The sequence below is a fragment of the Hippocampus comes genome, unplaced genomic scaffold (genome assembly GCF_001891065.2).
Source record: "Hippocampus comes isolate QL1 unplaced genomic scaffold, H_comes_QL1_v1.1 scaffold107, whole genome shotgun sequence".
Classification (NCBI taxonomy): domain Eukaryota; kingdom Metazoa; phylum Chordata; class Actinopteri; order Syngnathiformes; family Syngnathidae; genus Hippocampus; species Hippocampus comes.
Window position 1 is genome coordinate 1,101,016 of NW_017804846.1, and position 16,365 is coordinate 1,117,380.

The 16,365-nt window shown below is 41.8% G+C and overlaps 1 protein-coding gene across 4 annotated transcripts in view; it reads right to left on the minus strand.

The window, feature by feature from the left end:
- Positions 1-15,978, minus strand: part of ccdc88c (coiled-coil domain containing 88C) — a 45,511-nt gene extending 29,533 nt beyond the window's left edge. For 2 of the 4 annotated variants that reach the window (XR_002169049.1, XR_002169047.1), the window contains exons 1-5: positions 15,376-15,978; positions 14,293-14,405; positions 10,611-10,719; positions 1,446-1,515; positions 603-661 (exon numbers count right to left, since the gene is read on the minus strand). Coding sequence is in view for 2 of the 4 variants with exons in the window: in XM_019876679.1 (XP_019732238.1) it covers positions 603-661; positions 1,446-1,515; positions 10,611-10,719; positions 14,293-14,405; positions 15,376-15,435 (411 nt within the window). In the remaining 2 variants the exon portion in view is untranslated. The remainder of the gene's footprint in view (positions 1-602; positions 662-1,445; positions 1,516-10,610; positions 10,720-14,292; positions 14,406-15,375) is intronic. The other 2 variants (XM_019876679.1, XM_019876695.1) reach the window with 1 other exon arrangement.
- Positions 15,979-16,365: the final 387 nt, after the last annotated feature.

Below are 16,365 nucleotides of genomic sequence, written 5' to 3' on the forward strand. Positions count from 1 at the left end.
GTACATGTAAAATTTGTGGCTGTTTATTTAGCTGTTGCTAAGAGCATTTCATCATGTCAGCATTTGTACATGGCCCAAGAAACCCCTTCCTGTCTTCCTGTTCACTGCCTCCGCGCAGCCTTCCTTTTTCCTGAAAACAGTCAGACTAGACCAGGTAGGAAGGAGACAAAATATCGGGGAAAAAATAGAAGGAGAGGGAGTGAAGTTTGGAAGGACGGTAACAAAGGGAATAACAAAGCAACTGCGGAGAATGAGAAGTTTAGAGTTTAAGTGGGCGCAGAGTCAAGGTGACGGTCTAACTTCTGTATTAGGATGCTGCTAACAGTAAAAGTAAGGAGAAAAAAAGTGTTATTTGATCAACATTTTCATGAGTCTTCAGTGTAGCAAAGTATTTAATCCCACAGTGATAGTCTCACTGTGTATCTTATTAGCAGTATGAGCAATCAGCTTTGCTCAGACATGAAAAACTAAACAGAGAACAAATACTCTTCTTGGGAGAGACTGGTTGTCTGGGCATGTGTGTGTGTGTGTGTGTGTGTGTGTGTGTGTGTGTGTGTGCGCGCGCGCACATGCATGAATGCTTATGTGTGTGTACGGGTTACCTGGACAGCACAGCCAAGTATCAACAGTAAAATTCTTTTCAGCTCCTCCATGCTCTTTGCTAAAGGGTGGACAACACAACGTTTTACTTTTTCACAGTTCAGTTTTGAGCAAAGTAGCTTTTTGTGGGGAGTGAAAACAAAAGGTCTCGCCCCACTCAGAACACTTTTTGAATGTTTTTTTCACTGAACTTTTAACTCCACTCGGCTTCCTGTGTGCAAACTCCACACAGGAAGGGTGGAGCCGGAATTGAACCCTGCACCTCTGCACTGTGAGGCTGACGTCCTAAACAGTTGTCCACTGTGCCGTGCCGTGCCCTCTCTCTCTCTCTCTCTCTCTCTCTCTCTCTCTCTCTCTCTCTCTGTCTCTCTCTCTCTCTCTCTCTCTCTCTCTCTCTCTCTCACACATACCTTCACGATGTTTTACACAGGAAATACAGTTAAAGTGCATTCTGAACTGAATCCATCTGTACATCCATTTTTGAACCGCTTGCTTATCCTCTCATTTCAACTGTACCGCTTGGTGGAACACTTCAATGAAATATCAACATTTGTAAATTCAATGTCAAACACAACTGGGCGAATGATGAGTGTGACTACGTTTATATGCAGTCAATGTTTTGTTTAAGGTCAAAATTGTGGTTTCTGAAACATTTGGAATAACCCGTTTGCATGGGCGAGCAGAAAGATTTACTGCTGGATAAATTGGAATATCCGGGGGTCTTTTGTCATTGCCTTGCGCAACCACACTATTAGCAATATCCCGGTTATGAAACTTTGATTGACTGAATGTAAACATAGTCTGTATAAGTGATGAGAGTGAGCGTGAGCGTGTGCGCGCGTTACCTGATAAGGGATCCCTGGCAATGGAGAGAATGTTTGGAAGAGGCATCACTATTAACTGCTGAAGGGTATCCTGTAACAGATGAGGTTTGTTAATGAAGTGAGGAAAAAATATATATCTATATTTTTTTTAACAATTGTCTGTAAGCGGTTTTGTGGACAAAAATTTTAGGATTGGAACAGAATGCTGACAATGTTGTGTGTTTTGGGACAAGGGAAGTCGCTGTCACCAGGGAAAGGTTATCTTGGAATATAGCACGCACACACGCACGCACGCGCGCACGCGCGCACACACACACACACACACACACACACACACACACACACACGCATACAAAACGTTCTTCATTGTAAAATTCAGATGTGCAACAGTGCAGGTCTGGTAGCAAAAAGAAAAATTTATTGTTTTTTAAAAAATACATTGGATGATAAGAGTCATGTTGAAGTTAAAAAAAATAAAAGTTATCTGATCAGCATCAACTTACACGACTGCTCCAACGGAGACAAAGTGCAGTGAAGGCTCAGAAGTAGCACAATACTTGCAGGTCCAATTTCACTGTCCTAAAGACTAGGGGGTAATTTGATCGTCAAATCCCTCGTTCTCAGTGTAAATAAAATATGTGAGCTGCTTACCAGCTGGTCTTGGAAGTTGAGAAAGAATTTAAACACAAAGATGTTGACTTCCAACAAGCACAGCCTCAATTACTCAATTAACATGAACTGTAACAGTCCCCACCTGACATTTATGTTAACTGCAAAATAAGTCAGGTGACCATTTAATGTATTATCATTCAAAAAAAGTGGAAATGAAACCAAACACTGCCTGAAGCAATTCATTGAATAGTATGAAAAGTGGATTATTATCAACAGAAACACAACTTCTAACTATCCTTTGAATTTTATTAAATTCTGTAAAGCTATACAGTGGTCCCTCGTTTATCCCGGGTGTTACGTTCCAAAAACAACCCGTCAAAGGGGAAATCTGTGAAGCAAACTTTTTTCAATTACCGTACTGTTTTAAGGCTGTAAACCACACCATTAACATTTTCTCACAATTCCCTCTTGTTTAAGCACACTCAAAGTTCAAACCTTTGCAAGAAAAATACGTATACAGTATTATCATCATCATTATCATTATTATTACTATTGTTCAGCTTATTTATAACGCAAGAAAAGTCAAACCTTGTTTTAACCCTCCTATTGTGTTGTGGGTCAAATTGACCCGTTTAGAAAATCTAGGGATGATAAAAGGATTAAAACTTAGTCTACTGACCACTATTTTATCTGATTTGAATATTATCAGCATGGCAATATTTTTGATGATTAAACAGATCCAGTCACGCTGACCCAGGAACATTGTAGAACACAACAGGAGGGCCAAGACACAAAAATCTGTTTAAGAAATAAAATTGTAGACAGTTTCGGACAAATAATGATGACAATTGTTTTGACATACATGAGGAAACGTAAGCAATTAGTAATTATCTCTCGAACATATTTCACGCTTCTTCTGAAACATCCCTTTTCGTCCTGACAGAAAGACATGGCACGGAGGAGATGAATTCTAATTGGTCAACGGCACCTTTGCCAATCAGGACGCGGAATACAACGTGGGTTTGCTCGCTGTAAAATCCAGAATGTCGAATTACAGGAAGTCAATGAGGACACAATGTAGGTTTTAGGCTGTAAAAAACAGCATGCAAGATTGCACTTGGAAAAAAAAGGCCAAAAGGTGAATCGGGGGACCACTGAAAAAATGGAAAAACTATTCATGTCATTTGGAGAGCAATCGTAATATTTCCTTGTCTGAGCTCTCAAGTGGGCAGCACGGTGGTCAACTATTAGCACGTCCCCCTCAGGATGCAGAGGTGCATGGTTCGATCCTGGCTCAGGCCTTCCTGTGTGGAGTTTGCATGTTCTCCCAGTGCCTGCGTGGGTTTTCTCTGAGTACTCCCATATTCCAAAAACATGCCTGGCAGGTTAATGGGAGACTCTAAAATTTAGAGTCTAAATTGTCCCTCGGTGTGAGTGTGAGCGCGAATGGTTGTTCGTCCAAATGTGCCCTTTGATTGGCTGGCAACCATTTCAGGGTGTACCCCGCCTACTGCCCAAAGACGGCCGGGATAGGCTCCAGCACGCCCGCGACCCTTGTGAGGATAAAGTCGTTCAGATTATGGATGGATGGAGATCTCAAGTAAACTGTACATAGTTACAAACACACATCTGAATGCAATCCAAATCGTTTACTGGATTGTTCATGAAACAAAATATCGATTCATCATTCTGATGCATTTGTATTTTCCAGTTTTACACAAATGAGGCAAAAACAATGCAATTTAGAGAAACGTGGTCATTCTAGAAGGGGTTCGTATTCTGCAATTCTGGCTCGCATGCATTGATGATGTCGTGTAGCAAAAATCACAGTGGACATCTAACACTTCAAATTGACAGGAGGTCAATATATGATGTAACAATGACCTATTTAAACACACACACACACACACACACACACACACACACACACACACACACACACACACACACACACACACACAGAATCCTAATCCATGCACCACTAACACTCTGGATTTATATATCTAATCTGAGATCAATAGAAGGGTAGCAAGTACCGGAGGATGCGATGTTAACAAAACCACAAATACTTTGGAAAACATTCCCCATCATTTATGTGGGGTACATGCAAGCTGTTTGTTTGGAAACAACATGAGTTGTATTAATTGAAAAAGTCATATAAATTATAAATGCAACTGTCTGGAGTTCATCTTGCTCAGCTTGAGCAAAATTGGATTTATTTGCAGTCGAGTTAAACGCAATACGAGAAAGACGTGTGTAAAAATGTCATCCAAACAAGAGACTGTAGGAGGAGCAATCAAAAGGACAGCGGAAGCTCAATTTAACAGGGGGCCAAGGGGTCATTTGTTTGAGCTGATTTGCATTGAAAGATTTTTTTCACAGCTTAAATCCAATTGTAATTATTGTAATCAAATGTTTAAAAAAAAAGTTTGAAACGAATTGAAAAGTTTTAAAATTTCTCCAAATTTGCGTTGGTGCTTGAGGGCGCAAAAACCATTGGCAAGTATTACCGTAGACCACACTGACAGCGGTGGCTGCTCAGTCTGTGAAAACACGAAAATATTCAAAGAACAGCAGGCCTCGCTGATTAGCCTCAGTTAAGATCAGTGTCCATGACTCAACTTTAAAGCCTGGATCCCACTGCGAGCTTGAACGAAAAATTAACATTCGCGAACACTTGCAAATCTTCTCCGCTCAATGGGATGTAGATTTAAGAAATACTCTGGACAAAAATGGCCTCCATGGGAGAGTTCCAAGGGAAAAACCACTGTTGACAAGTATACAATATAATAAAAGGTTGTCTCATTTGGCAAGAAACAATGTTATGATTCAGAAGAATTTGGGATCATTATTTTTATTTGTTTTTAGCACCTTATGTAGAAGAAAAAAACCCCGATTAATTAAACAATGAGTTCTGCTTTTGACCAGAAAATCTTTCGGGTGATTACGCCTCTGAATAGCTCCCCTCCAAAAATTCAGGTTTTGGGGTGGCCAAGTCAAAATGCGGACTTCAATCCAATTGAGATGCTGCAGTACGACCTTAAATGGGCAGTACATTCTCAAAAACCTTCTAAGGGCAAAGTTAAACAATTCTATGAAGAAGAGTGAGTCAAAATTCCTCCATGGCAAATGCTTGACTTCAGTTAATGCTGCCATGGTTGCTAACCTTTTACCAGCTATTATTTTTCACACAGGCCAAAATACAGTAGGTTGACTTTTTTCCCCCTTAATTACAATCATCCTTTCGAAAGAGCATTCTATAGTTACTTGGGTGAACTTTGTGAGATACAAAATTTACATTGATGACGTGAAAGATACAAGATAAACGTGCAAAAATCAAGGGAGGTGGAAAATACTTTTTCCACAGCACTATGTAAAGTAGGCCGGAGGATCTGGAGTTCAAAACATCCCATAGACGCAGCCCTTTGTTGCAGTTTCCAGAGTAACCGAGGAGGGAGAAGGTGCAAGCATGACGCAACCCTTAAATTTATTTGGACTGGGGAGCAGCACTGGTGAATGGTGAGAATCAAAGTTGCACCAGCTCCTCGATACTATGACCCCACCGGTATACTCAACTGCGAAGATGCAATTCTACAATATTCCAGGTGACATAAAAGGTTAGAAGTAGTGCTGTCAAACGATTAAAATGTTTAATTGTGATTAAATGTATAAATGTTGCAGTTAACTCATAATTAATCACAATTAATCACACATTTTTATCTATTCTAAATTTGCTTTGATTTGTTTTTGTCCTATTACCCCCCCCCCCATGCCCCGCCCCCATTTTAATGCTCTCATCAACATGGAATAGTGGATCAATTTTCTTTGTGCAAAATACAGACAACAATTTCAATTTTACATTAACATTTTTCACTTTTCACACAGTTCACGACTGCAAAACACATATAACTTTGTGTGTTTCTTTGGTCTTGTCAGTGGAACCATCTGGCAACTTTTTAAAAGCAAACTTTCCATTCATAAGCTCTTGAGTATCCATTTTCGGTGTCTAGCGTTGCCATTCGCTCAAACCGCGGCTGACCAAACAGACATGCGCGTGGACATGTGCGGTGCGCTTGTTGTTTTGTTGCCGGTTTATTTTAGACCAACATAACATCCGGTGTGATGTGACGCTGCATTAATCTCGCGATAAAAATTGTAATCCCGTTAAAATTGATTTAAATTAATGCTCATAATAACGCGTTAAATTGACAGCACTAGTTGGAAGCAAATGACATCAACACCAAAGACTTGGACGAGGCAACGTTAGATTTGTTTTGGAATGAGTGTGAATGTGACCAGTGTGTTAGACATATGGTCATTTGAAGCACTGTGGAAACTAGTCTTGAGAGTTGGTGATATCTTGTTACAGGGCTTGACACAAAAAAGAACAGGGAGAGGTGGGAGACACTCGCTTTCATTCAAACACACATGCATTCACATACACAGAGCTTAGCACTGCAACGGGTGTTGGCTCCTTCCTAATCGGGATGGCATACCAGCCACTCTCCAGACACTGGTTCGAGCTGAGTTTCTGCACTGTCGACCCATGTAAAAATTCAGAGAAGCATCCAGTGTTTCAGAAACGTGTGCATATGGTCGGGTATGTGTGCGCGCGTATTGTCAAAGCTGAGCATTTGACTGCAGAGATCACTCACCCACTTAAGCCCAGACTGTCCAGAATGACCCAATTTAAAGTGTGTGTGCAGACTGTACAGATAGTTCAGACAGAAGGACGCACAGACTATAATCGGTGGTCCAACGACGAAGGGTGGGTAAAAATATCGATTCATCGATGTGTTGCAATACTTCACTTCACAAGTCAGTATCAATTCAGCAAGTCCTCTGAATCAATCGACGGGGAACAATGGATGGGAACGTTGCACAACAAAACAAAAACAACAACATGGCACCAAAAGCCAGCTGCTGCAGCCTGAAGCTAGCGCCTTCTATTTCTGACGTTCTGGGTCCTTTTGGATTGCCCAGTACATTTGCTTGCCAACTGCAGCCAGGCACTGTTCATGCATAGAAGGAGCTTCAACAATACGTGTCGTGGAAAAGTAGCCATTTAAGAAGTTGGTACAGACACTCGAAACATCCTACGCATTACCCACACGAAAACATGACAGAATCCGCCATCCCGAAAGTGTACACAGAATTGTGGACAGCGTTTTTCGAGTTGTTGAAGTCCTGAAAAATTCCTCTTACACGTGACGGCTGGATTTTCAGGGCAACTAACACCAATCTACTGGTCACTTCTTATTTAATTGAAAGTAAAGAAATGTTAACTTTACACGCACTTTACTTTTTCAAATACTGAGCTTTCATCATGGTTTTCAGATCATGTACTCTAGTACAGTGTTTTTCAACCCGTGTGCCGTGGCACACTGGTGTGCCGCGAGACATTGTCAGGTGTGCCGCGGGAAAATATCCAATTTGTATGCCTGTGCGGTCTTTCGCCCAGAAAGTAATCATGTAGTACCCTCCCATACCGCTGGGGAGCAGCAACAGCTAGCCAATTGTCTTGTGTTTCGACGAGAGACAAGCGAATTTGTGACGCATGAATGCAGGAGGACGGTGAAACAATAAATATGAAAGATGATAAAATACTGTTTTCTTTGTGTTCATTTGATTCCAATTCAAGCTGTTATAACGTCATTCTTCAATGTTAAAAACGGTTATAGTAACAATATAACATGTTAATTGGTAAAATAAGCGGGGGGGGGTCACATTTTCAGCTCGTGGTGTGCCGCGAGATTTTTTTCAATGAAAGAAGTGTGCCTTGGCTCAAAAAAGTTTGAAAAACACTGCTCTAGTATAATCAAGTTCAAGTCAAGTTGATTGTCAAATGTGCTACATACAGCACAGATCAAATTTCTTTCCTCAGGAGAGAGAGGAGTCCAAATAAGTTGTTCTTGTGCATTTTGATAATTATTTATTTTATTATGATGCACTTGGGCGGCAACGGTGATCATCTGGTTAGCACGTCGGCCTCAGAGTGCAGAGGTGCAGGGTTCGATTCAGGCTCTGGCCTTCCCGTGTGGAATTTGCATGTTCTCTCCGTGCCGGCATGGGTTTTCTCCGGGTACTCCGTTTTTCTCCCACATTCCAAAAACATGCATGACAGGCTGATTGAACACTCAAAATTGTCCCTAGGTGTTACTGTGAGCGCGGATGGTTGTTCGTCTGTGTGTGGCCTGCGATTGGCTGGCAACTGGTTCAGGGTGTTGCCCACCTACTGCCCGAAGATGACTGAGATAGGCTCTGGCACGCCCGTGACCCTCATGAGGATAAAGCGGTTCAGATAATGGATGGATGGATGGATTGATATTGTCCACGTTTTAATTTTTAACAAATCACAGCTCACCTGCTTTCTGGATTTGAGCCGTGATTGGTCATTACCTACGCTCAATGGCACTGTGATGTCATTTTCAATCGACAGCAATTGGTAAAATGGCTGCCCCCTGAGATGGATACGAACCGGTGGGTTCATATTCCACAAACAAAATATTAATCACAACGCCGTGTTTAGACTAGTGAGGGCGTAGGGAAAATGACTGTAAATATAATTTTTGACTTGACTTCCCTTTAATTACTTGTAACTGTGGCACCATTAATTTGCGAGGAGGACTGATTCGACGTCGGATTTTTCTGCCTTCAATCGGCAGCCTTTGCATTTATTCTATACCATGAAATAAGGCTGTTATCGGTCTGACACCGATACTTTGTGTATATTTTAGGTCAGGGGGAGGGAACTCCGGTTCCTTGAGAGCCGTAGCCTTCTTGTTTCCGATCTCTCTATTTCAACACACCTGATTCAAACGATCAGCTCATCAGCAAGCTCTGTCGAAGCCTGAAATGATCAAGATCAATTGAATCAGGTGTGTTGGAGTAGGGAAAGTTTGTAAAACAGGCAGGATATGGCTGTTGAGGAACTGGAGTTCCCTACCCCTGTTGTAGGTAATTGCCCATCCCTACCTTTCAGAGCATTTACATCAATATCGAATCAAAATCTGTCAAATCGCAAACCTGAAAAATCAATACCAAACTGAATCACAGCCTAAAATAATCTAAATCTAATCGTGAGGTTCTCAAGTATGACAGTCCTGTCAAACCCTATTCACTGAATTCTGACAAATCCAATCCATAACGGCACGTTTGATAAAAAGCGGTGCACTTTTATTTTTATCTACAGAGAGCACGAGTCTGTAAATTTTAACTTGGTTCTGACACAGTGACTCCACCTTGTACAGTAAGCAATCTAAGTGAACTTTGAGATTGTATCACTCTAGTCAAGGGGTGTGTGTTTGTTTGGTGGGCCGTTGGGGTGGAGCTTAGAGGTGGGACAGTTAGTGGATAGTCTTTGTATAAAAATGCACGGAACAATACTTGAGCATTTGAGACCAACCTGGCTCTGGTGGAAGTAAAAAAACAATGTCCTCACAGCACCGTTCAAACACAAGACATTGCATGTCAAGTCTATGTTTCCAAGTAAACACTAAAATGCAGTTCACACGCTGGTGTGGTTTAGATCCCTGCCCTGGCTATTCTTTTGTTTTTCAGAAATCTACTTCAAAAGGTTGATTTACAGTTTCATTTTGGCAAATTAGGAAGTATGGATGGATAATCATACCTTTTATTTGACCACCTGTTAAAAGACTTCCAAACAACTTTGATATCAAAAGCAGAAATATAACACAGTATGAGATGTACTTGTGTGGTCTTGCCAAGCCTCAAGTTGAGACAATTGTAGCTCGTCAATCAGTGTCCTTTGAGGAGATAGATACAGAAGCTGCGGGAGTAGTTTATATGTTCCAAAAGGGCAGCGCGGCTGACCGTGACTGGCTACTTCGTTCTAAATCATGTTTTGACTTTGACACAAAAAGTGCAAACATTTGTGGCAAAGTCGTGGACGCTGTGCTGGCCTCGCTTGATCCAACTATGGAGGTTTTGTGAAAAAGCTGGTTTATGTTACATCGCTTGCTCAACATGGAGACAGGCGCACGGTATTGTCGCCATCATCATGGTACTAAACTTTTTTTAGTCAAGACAAATGCATAATATGTAGTGTGCTTTCCGAAAAAAAAAAATGGTCTCTTTCTGGAACGCTGGTTTGCAAGGGTTTTAAATCCTTCTGTACTCAGGTGTAGTACACAGTGGGTTTCGCCTTTCTTAAAAGTACTTCAAATTTGGGTTTTGACATGGCGTATCTTGAAAACCTATGTTGTAACTGTAGCATCAGGTCTTTCCGCAAACGTAGAAACACCATCACTGGCGCAAAAACTTGAATGACCCATGTTGTACAAGCAATAAATAATAAATTCATTGGACAGAACACAAAATAGCACTGAGGAAAAAGTGTACATGTATGTATTGTTATACAAGAATGGGTTCCCCAGCAAGGGCGTGTTCAGAAGGTATTTGTCAATCAAAGCTGAGGAGACACTTCAGATGACATACAAACAAATGAAACCCACAAACAAACACTGCGATGATTTTTCTGAACACAAACACAATGGCTTCCTGGTTTCTTGGATCATGAAGATTGCGTCAAGGGTCCTTTGTGAGTATGCATACCTGGTAGTAGGTCCTGATGTGTCTCGTGAGAAGGGTCAAATTGTGAAGGCGAAGCGACACATCATTGTTCACATTCTTGTTCAGCCTCTGGTTGTTTGGACTGGGGTCACTATGGAGACAAAAACGCACGCCAAAGAGGGTTTGGATTTATGTCGTTTACGCCTGTTTAAGACAAGGATCAATAAAAATTAGTCCCTTTGTTCAGAATGAGGATTTAGGGTCTTCCATGTCACCGTGTGCCAGTCTCATTTGCATATGAACTGTGTGTATGCGTGACCATGAAAGGCTGGCAACATTGCTTGACCGAGCCTTCAGGGACATGAGTCAGAAGAGTTCAGTTCTACACGTATGGTTTCAACAAGGGTGTCAAAAGAAATGGGGGAAAATGTCTTGATACTCTAGATTGGAGAATTGATTAAATCTACAGTGCCTGGTGAAAGTATTACCCCCACCCCCACCCCCCTTGAACTTTTTCCACATTTCAGGTTTCAAAAATAAAGATATAAAAGTGGATTTCTTTTCAATCAACAGCACGTGTACACACACACACACACACACACACACCTCTCTCTCTCTCTCTCTCTCTCTCTCTCTCTCTCTCTCTCTCTCTCTGTGTGTCATTGCAGTAGACCACTATCAGCCATCTGTCGGAGGTGGGGCTCACCTGCCAGCGCCACTTGACACGCAACAAGCGATGGAGGGGAAGGAGGGAAGGCGGCAACATCCGTCATGCACAGGTTGCAAATCGAATTGAATGGAGGGAAACACTGTTGCCGGCTGCTGCGTATGAGTAACTGCGCAGCAATTTTTTTCCCTTCCCACTCCAGGTGTACCCCAAAGTCCAGGGACCGGTCCGTGCCTCACACTGGAGTACAGCTCATTAATACTGGGGGATATGCAACCGTAAAAGGGGTCTCGCGATGCCACTGATCAAGACCTAACTGACAGGAAAACACAATGTCACTGCTGGATTGATTTAAAGATTTACAATGAAGAGTATTTAGTGTCTTTTTCTGCTGAAGTATCATATGCTTATTATTCCAGATGTTCTGCCCTCGTAAAGTTAATGCTACAAGTATTACTTCTACTTTTGGGGAGCTTCAATCTCCTCACACCACGGTCATGTCTGTCTTCATTGTTTTGCGAAACGTTATAATAATGCTATTGTTCTCCACACATTGAATGCCCCTCGGCTGGCTAGCCCCCGCCCTCAGGGAGGATTTAGGTTTTCTACGGTATAGATGAGAAAGTGGGTTAAACAGGAGCGTGAGCGGTATTAAAGCAGAGAGAGAGAGAGAGAGAGAGAGAGAGAGAGAGAGAGAGAGAGAGAGAGAGAGAGAGAGAGAGAGAGAGAGAGAGAAACCCCTACTAGAAAGCTTGTTGAAAAGACGTCAAAACAAGACTGTATGAAGCAAATTTACCCATCAAGTCATGTAAAAAGAAAGACAAAAAAAGGATTGCTGCCAGTTTGTCCCGGTAGTACCAAGCATCACATTGTTGACTATACGTTACTAGCACATTCAACACCAAATAGCAGATGAGAGAAAACAAATGGCTGTTCATTATTCCATACAGAGCTCAGTGTTTTAATTGCCAAACACGTGTTTAACTTATATGAGCATATTAAAAAAGCAAGCTGACCAAATATAGCATGCTGTTTTCTTTTTTTCTTGAAGGTGCTCTCACATTTTTGGGACAAGAACAGCAGCAGCTCTCTTAAAATCCAAATTGGACTTCACTAATTTTGTACATGGCACCATCCATGCTCGCACTGCCACTTTACCCACAAACACAGCTTTCTCTGGGGTGCGGAACACTGAGCGCACAATGGAGTCTGATGCTAACGTAACACAAAAACTGCTTTGCTATGCTTTTGTTATAGTGTTTGAAGTGTTCATAGTGGTTGAAATATACAAGACTAAATATATATTCATACCTTCATTAATATCTCCAGTAGTAATTTCAGTCAAGAGTATGGCAGTGAGGTTTTTTGTGGGCGTGTGTGCATGTGTATCCATGCGCGTTGTCATGTGGAACGGGACATAGTGGTCCCTGACCTTTTTTCTGTCACGGACTGGTTCATGCTATGACATTTTGTGATCTGGCAACAATACATTACATTCCTGCCATGGTGATCACATAAAATTGGGGAATATCTGCTCCACTAGATAACTTTTTTTTTTTTTTTTTTTTTTTAATAAGACCGGCACCGCACCAGACCAATGCAGTTGGGGACCTGTGCCAGAATAGAGCTTTATGCTCCTGGTCCTGATGTACACTTTTTGGCACAAATACTGTTTTGTACAACAGTACTTGTTGAGTCCATATAATTACTTCAACTATACAGAGAGTGCACAAAGCTTTTCATCGTGGAAAGATACTTTGTTAAATTAAATTCAAATTGCACCTATTCCACCAATCAACAATGTGTGACTCAGTAAAAACACTGACTGAAGTTCAAAGAAGACATCTGGCAGTAATGCTCAGAATTTGAAACTAGCTCGTCAGGATGTGGTTCCAGAAACTCACTCATATAGATGCACGCAGGATACCATTCATGCACTCTTTCCTGTCCACACAGACCAAAGAGTATTTGTCAACTGAATCATGACAGCGAGACTCACTAAGGGCCCTATTTTTCATTCCCAGCGAAAGTCTCGCGAAAAAGGCAGTGTAATGGATGGAGTTTTCTTTCTTTTGCTATTTTTGCACAGGTAGAATTGCGTGTGACAGACCGTTTGCACCTTTGTGCCCCATTGTGGGATGGAACAAGCTGAGTCCCGGCCAATCGAAGCGCACTCACTTCATTTCCGTTAAAATCAGGGCAGCCAAAGCAAACGCAATTTGACATTGCGGAAACAGTAATAGACTGAAAAGAGTCCATGCATGACATTGGCACCTAAACTGCAAGATTTCCCCTTGCAAATGATAAGTCGGCCAAGTATATTAGGTGAGCAATTGGAGACCGCCTTGCACCTGCACGACTGTGCATGCATGTGTGACCATGCCCTCCCTCCCCAACAGTAACCGCAGTGCTATTAAAATACTTTAAATATTAAATAAGGCGATAATGATTCTAATTTGTTCAATGAATTGATTTTTACAATGATTCAGAGGGGTTGTCCCACACCCTTTGTCATATTTATACAATACAATACAGCTTTATTTATACAGCACTGTCACAATAGCTGCAGCTGAAACAAAGCGCTTTACGGACGAAACATTTGAATGAAATCCGGTGACATCCACCACACACGTCCGCTGAGTGCCGAATCTGTGTTGATCAAATACACCAAAATTGCATTATGTCACCTGTGCAGCACAAAAGTCTAAAATTAGGTCTACATTTTGTAATCAAATTTTCAGATCAGGTTGAGGCAGGAACGCCCAGTGAGGCAGAGCGCTTCTACCAAATTCACAAACACACTGAACTAGACAATTGGCCCAGCACGAAAATGACGATGTGGCTTTTTTTACGCCGAGCACAGACTACTTTCAATCACCAAATTGTTGGATGAGTCGGGAGCGAGGCAAATCTGTGTGGCAGACGCCAAGAGAGGCACAAAACAGTCCCAAACATACTCGACTAGACTCATGCTGGCACGAAAATGAAGCTATGCCCGTTTTCAAACCGGGCACATGGGTGCCACTCGACTAAAATCGGCCCTGAAACGTTACCTACATTTGTGTCATGATCTTGTGCAGGAAGACGCCATCCACAAGTTCGACGAACATGTTGACACGCTCCTCTGAACCCGCATTGTCACATGATCCCAGTGGACCCAATGTCCGCACCTAAAGACACACAATATGGGGTCAAAAACCATCAGAAAAAAAAACCCGTCAGATCCCACTTAGAGTTTTTGAGCTTTTGAACTGCTAGACATGTTCTGGACATTAAGAAGCTGCACCAGAGCCATAACGCCATTATAAGTCATCTCTGGAAAAAAAAATGATGCAACCTTTAGCATAAAACTATCTTTTGTCTGCATTTTAGTTGGAAAGGGTAGAAAATGATGGATATTTTAAACAAAAATCATTGCGGAGTCATAGAGACCGCATTAGAAACTTTTCATTCCATGTTGCATTATTATAACACCTGGATTTCACAGCCTGCTGAACTGCTGGTATTTGTCCACTATTCACGTCATGACTTTTCTGCTGTCTGACCCTATTTACATTTGTCTGAGGAAAAAAAAAAAACAACTTGTGATTGACCAGAAAAGGTTAACAGGATGTGTGCCACGGGTAGACAGGAAGTACCGCAGGGTTATTAACCTGCAGCCCGGTTTGATTTGATGACCTCTAGCAGAAATCATTTTAGTGTGCTTAGTGACTAAAATGCGTTTGCTTTCCACTCAAAACCTAACATTTGAATCTGTGTCACTTGTTCAATGATCAGTCTGGTGTTCTAGTAGCAAGTTAGAACCAAATAAAACGAGTACTGTAGACATCTGTGAAGTTTACTAAAGATGGCTGTTTGTTGACATTATTAAAACCTGATCGAACCAGAGACGCGTTGATCCTGAGGTTCCCCACATTCTAAAGTTCGGAAAACACTGCGAGTAATTTTCTTGTATTTGAATGCGCACTTTGTTCGCTATTAATATTCCCGTTTAAATAATTGTATTTTCTAACATGTTTAAAAGTCTTCTTTTTTTTCTTCATTAATGCATGTAATCAGAGGCTATGAGTTGATCAAGCATCTCGAGTATCATACTATCATCAGTACTCCTCCAGAGGCAAACATGGCTCTCCCACTCACCCACAACACGAGGGGCGACTCCAAGAAGGCTGCCAACAGCTCGGAAAGAGTCCCATCCATGGTGCCTGGGCCTGGATCCCTGTTGATCAGTCAGTCGAAGCTGGCGGCAGGTCTCCACGCTGGACAGAACAAAGCCGCCGCGAGGCATTCACCTCCCCCGGATGAGCTTTCTCTCACACACTATTGTTTCGCGCTGTCCCAGTTCCCTCGACGCATGGTTAAATATTCCAAAACGCGCCGAACTCGTTCAAAGCCGTTCAGCATAGTTCAAAGGGGTGCTGCAAGTATTTAGAGTGTTTGAAGTGGTCAAATACACAGTTTTTTCCACGTCTTTGGCAAAACACTTGATGTAATCCAAACTTCGACAGGACAGTCCCTCGCGTTGTCAAGTATACAACACTCGGCCGTAAAGCAGCAAAAAAATTGAGTGAAACGGAAGAAGGCAAGAAATACATTCAAAGTGTAATAAACACGCGCACAACAATACTCCTAACGTGTCAACTTCGTTTTTTCAGTTTTTTTCCCCAATTTGAAGTTATTTCCACACCCCATCCACACGCTTCTCAAATTATGCACTCTAAACCGACTGGCGAGTGGGTGGCACCCAGAAATGTGATTGATGTGACTATTTCGTCCAATCCCATACTAAAAATCCACAGACTCCGCCTTTTAGGACGAATTAACCAATTATTAGTCCGTAATTCAGTAGCGTTTCCCTTTTAGAATGACGTCGGCGCCAACAAAACCAAACAATTCGGGGGAGTGTTTCTTGGGAACGTTTGTATTTTTATTACTCGTTGTAAATAGTCGTATCTACTGCATGCGTACATTGTAAAACTATTGTATTTTTTTACCCCAAGTTGATGAAATGTTCCAATAACATTTGTCACGTTGTTTCAAACTAATTTAATGGAAATCGCAAAGAGCACCACACTCAGTGACAGTTAGGTGCACTCGGGGGAGGAGCCAAAGCCACCTCTTTTTCCAACC